Below are 2,133 nucleotides of genomic sequence, written 5' to 3' on the forward strand. Positions count from 1 at the left end.
CCCGCCGAGCAGCCCGGAGAGCACTTCCCGAGCCTGCCGACCAGCACCCCGCGAGCACCCCCCGAATATCCCGGGCATCATCCCGGGGAGCACTTCCCGAGCATCGCTCGAGCAACCCTCGAGCATCCCCCCGAGCACCACAGGCATCATGCCGGCGAGCACCTCCTGAGCATCTCCCGAGCATCTCCCGAGCATCCCGGCAAGCACCTCCCGAGCATCCTGGGCAGCATCATTCGAGCATCCCGGGCAGCATCCCCTGTGAATCCTGGGCAGCGCCCCCCGGGCACCCCCGAGCCTCCTGGCAGCATCCCGAGTAGCATCTTCTGAGCCCCCCGGGCAGCCCCCCGGCCCCCCCGCGCCCCGCCGCGTCGTGCCATGCCCGCCGCCGGCCCCGCAAACTTTCCGGCAGCAGCCAGCAGCGGCGGCAGCAGGTCCCAGGCACGGGCACCACCGGGCTGCGGCACTGGGGCACAACTTTGCCCAAGTTGTGGAGGGAGAGGGGGGCTGCGGGATTTGGGGGACCCCCACCGCAGGGATACTGGCCACCTCCAGAGTGGCTCTTTGTCCCCAGCATGTCCTCTCCCATCTGCAAATCCGGATGCCATTCTGCACCGAGCAAGGATTTGGGTCCCCTTTTGAAGCGTCCTCCCCTCTCCCAAACCCACCTATGCCCCCATGCTCCTTTCCCCATGCACAGACCCCCCTCCCTGGCACGACACCCCTGCCAGGCACCCCTGCCATCGGTCACCAGTCAGTGGAGAGGGGTTGGGTGGATGGTGGTGGTGGTGGTGGTGGGGAAACACTGGGAGATGTCCATGGGGTCCAGGGCTCCCCCCGAGACTGGAATTAACTTTGCGCACACATCACACGCCGCACTACAATTTGACACAACGCAATGCAACACAGCGCACCATGACCCAACCCAACACAATGCAACACCACGGCGCAACGCAATGCAACCTGACGCAGGGCCACACAACCCGGTCCAACCCTCAACACCCCAACCCAATGCCTTTCCCCACAAATCTCCCCAGAGCCCCTCAAATCTCCCCGAAACCCCATTTGCCGAAGCTGCTCACCCTGATCCGTACCCCACCCAGAGGGACTGGTAGCCCTGTGACACACACCCTCTTCCCCTCAGACTGGGAATGGATCTCCCAGTGCCTTGTGAGGATGGGCTCGCTGGACCACCCCGGACACCCACCTGATGTGGGTGCTCTCGCTGGTGCGCTGGGTGGGCATAGGGGGTGTGTGTGGGATGAAGCTGTGCCAAGCTCAAACCCGCCTGGGACTGTGCCTGCCCTGTCACCAGAGGGGCTGGCAGAGGGGACAGGCATGGGGTAGAGCGGGGCACACAGGCAGGGATGGCGACGCAGGCAGCGATGACGGCAAGAAGCAATCCCCCCTTCCCCCCCTTGCTCCTCCCCAAACCCCCCTCAACCACCTCCTCTGCCTTTTCTAGGAGCTTCCTGACTCACCCGGGCACCCTCCACCACCTCCCCAAGGTGGGCACGGCTCCAGCATGAACCGTGGGGTGCCGGAGCCTGCCCCCCACCTGCCCTGAACCCCCTGCACCCCGGCTGCCTGCAGGGAACCCTGTGCCCGGCCATGGAGAAGACCTACTCATTGACGGCCCACTACGACGAATTTCAGGAGGTGAAGTATGTGAGCAAGTACCAGAGCGGCACCCTGCCCAACGGCTTCGCCCTCCAGCTGGGCACCGGGGCGAAGAAACGCCGCGGGGGGCTGCCACGCTGGAGCCGCCGGGAGGTCTGTCTGCTCTCCGGGCTGGTGTTTGCTGCGGGGCTCTGCGTCATCTTGACGTGTATGTTGGTCCTGAAGTACCTGGCGGCTGAAGGGGACAGCTATTGCCTGGAGGGGTGCCAGGAGAAGAAGGCCTTCCTGCGGGCATCCCGCTTCCTCAGCGCCAACATGGATGCCACCATCGACCCCTGCCAGGACTTCTACTCTTTCGCCTGTGGCGGCTGGCTCCGGCGACACGGCATCCCTGAGGACAAGCTGGTATACGGCACCATCGGGGCCATCGCCGAACAGAATGAGGCCAAGCTGCGGGCGCTGCTGAGCCGCCCCGTGCGGCGCCGAGCCCCCGGCTCGGCCGAGGGGAGGGGCAAG

General features: G+C 65.7%; 1 protein-coding gene across 1 annotated transcript in view; it reads left to right on the top strand.

Moving 5' to 3' along the window:
• The first annotated feature begins 1,608 nt into the window (after positions 1-1,608).
• The window catches only part of ECEL1 (endothelin converting enzyme-like 1), an 8,335-nt gene continuing 7,810 nt past the window's right edge, over positions 1,609-2,133 (top strand). Inside the window, exon 1 of the mRNA XM_009883401.1 lies at positions 1,609-2,128. Coding sequence (XP_009881703.1) covers positions 1,609-2,128 — 520 coding nt within the window. The remainder of the gene's footprint in view (positions 2,129-2,133) is intronic.

The sequence above is a fragment of the Charadrius vociferus genome, unplaced genomic scaffold (assembly GCF_000708025.1).
Source record: "Charadrius vociferus isolate BGI_N301 unplaced genomic scaffold, ASM70802v2 scaffold214, whole genome shotgun sequence".
In the NCBI taxonomy this organism is placed as follows: Eukaryota; Metazoa; Chordata; class Aves; order Charadriiformes; family Charadriidae; genus Charadrius; species Charadrius vociferus.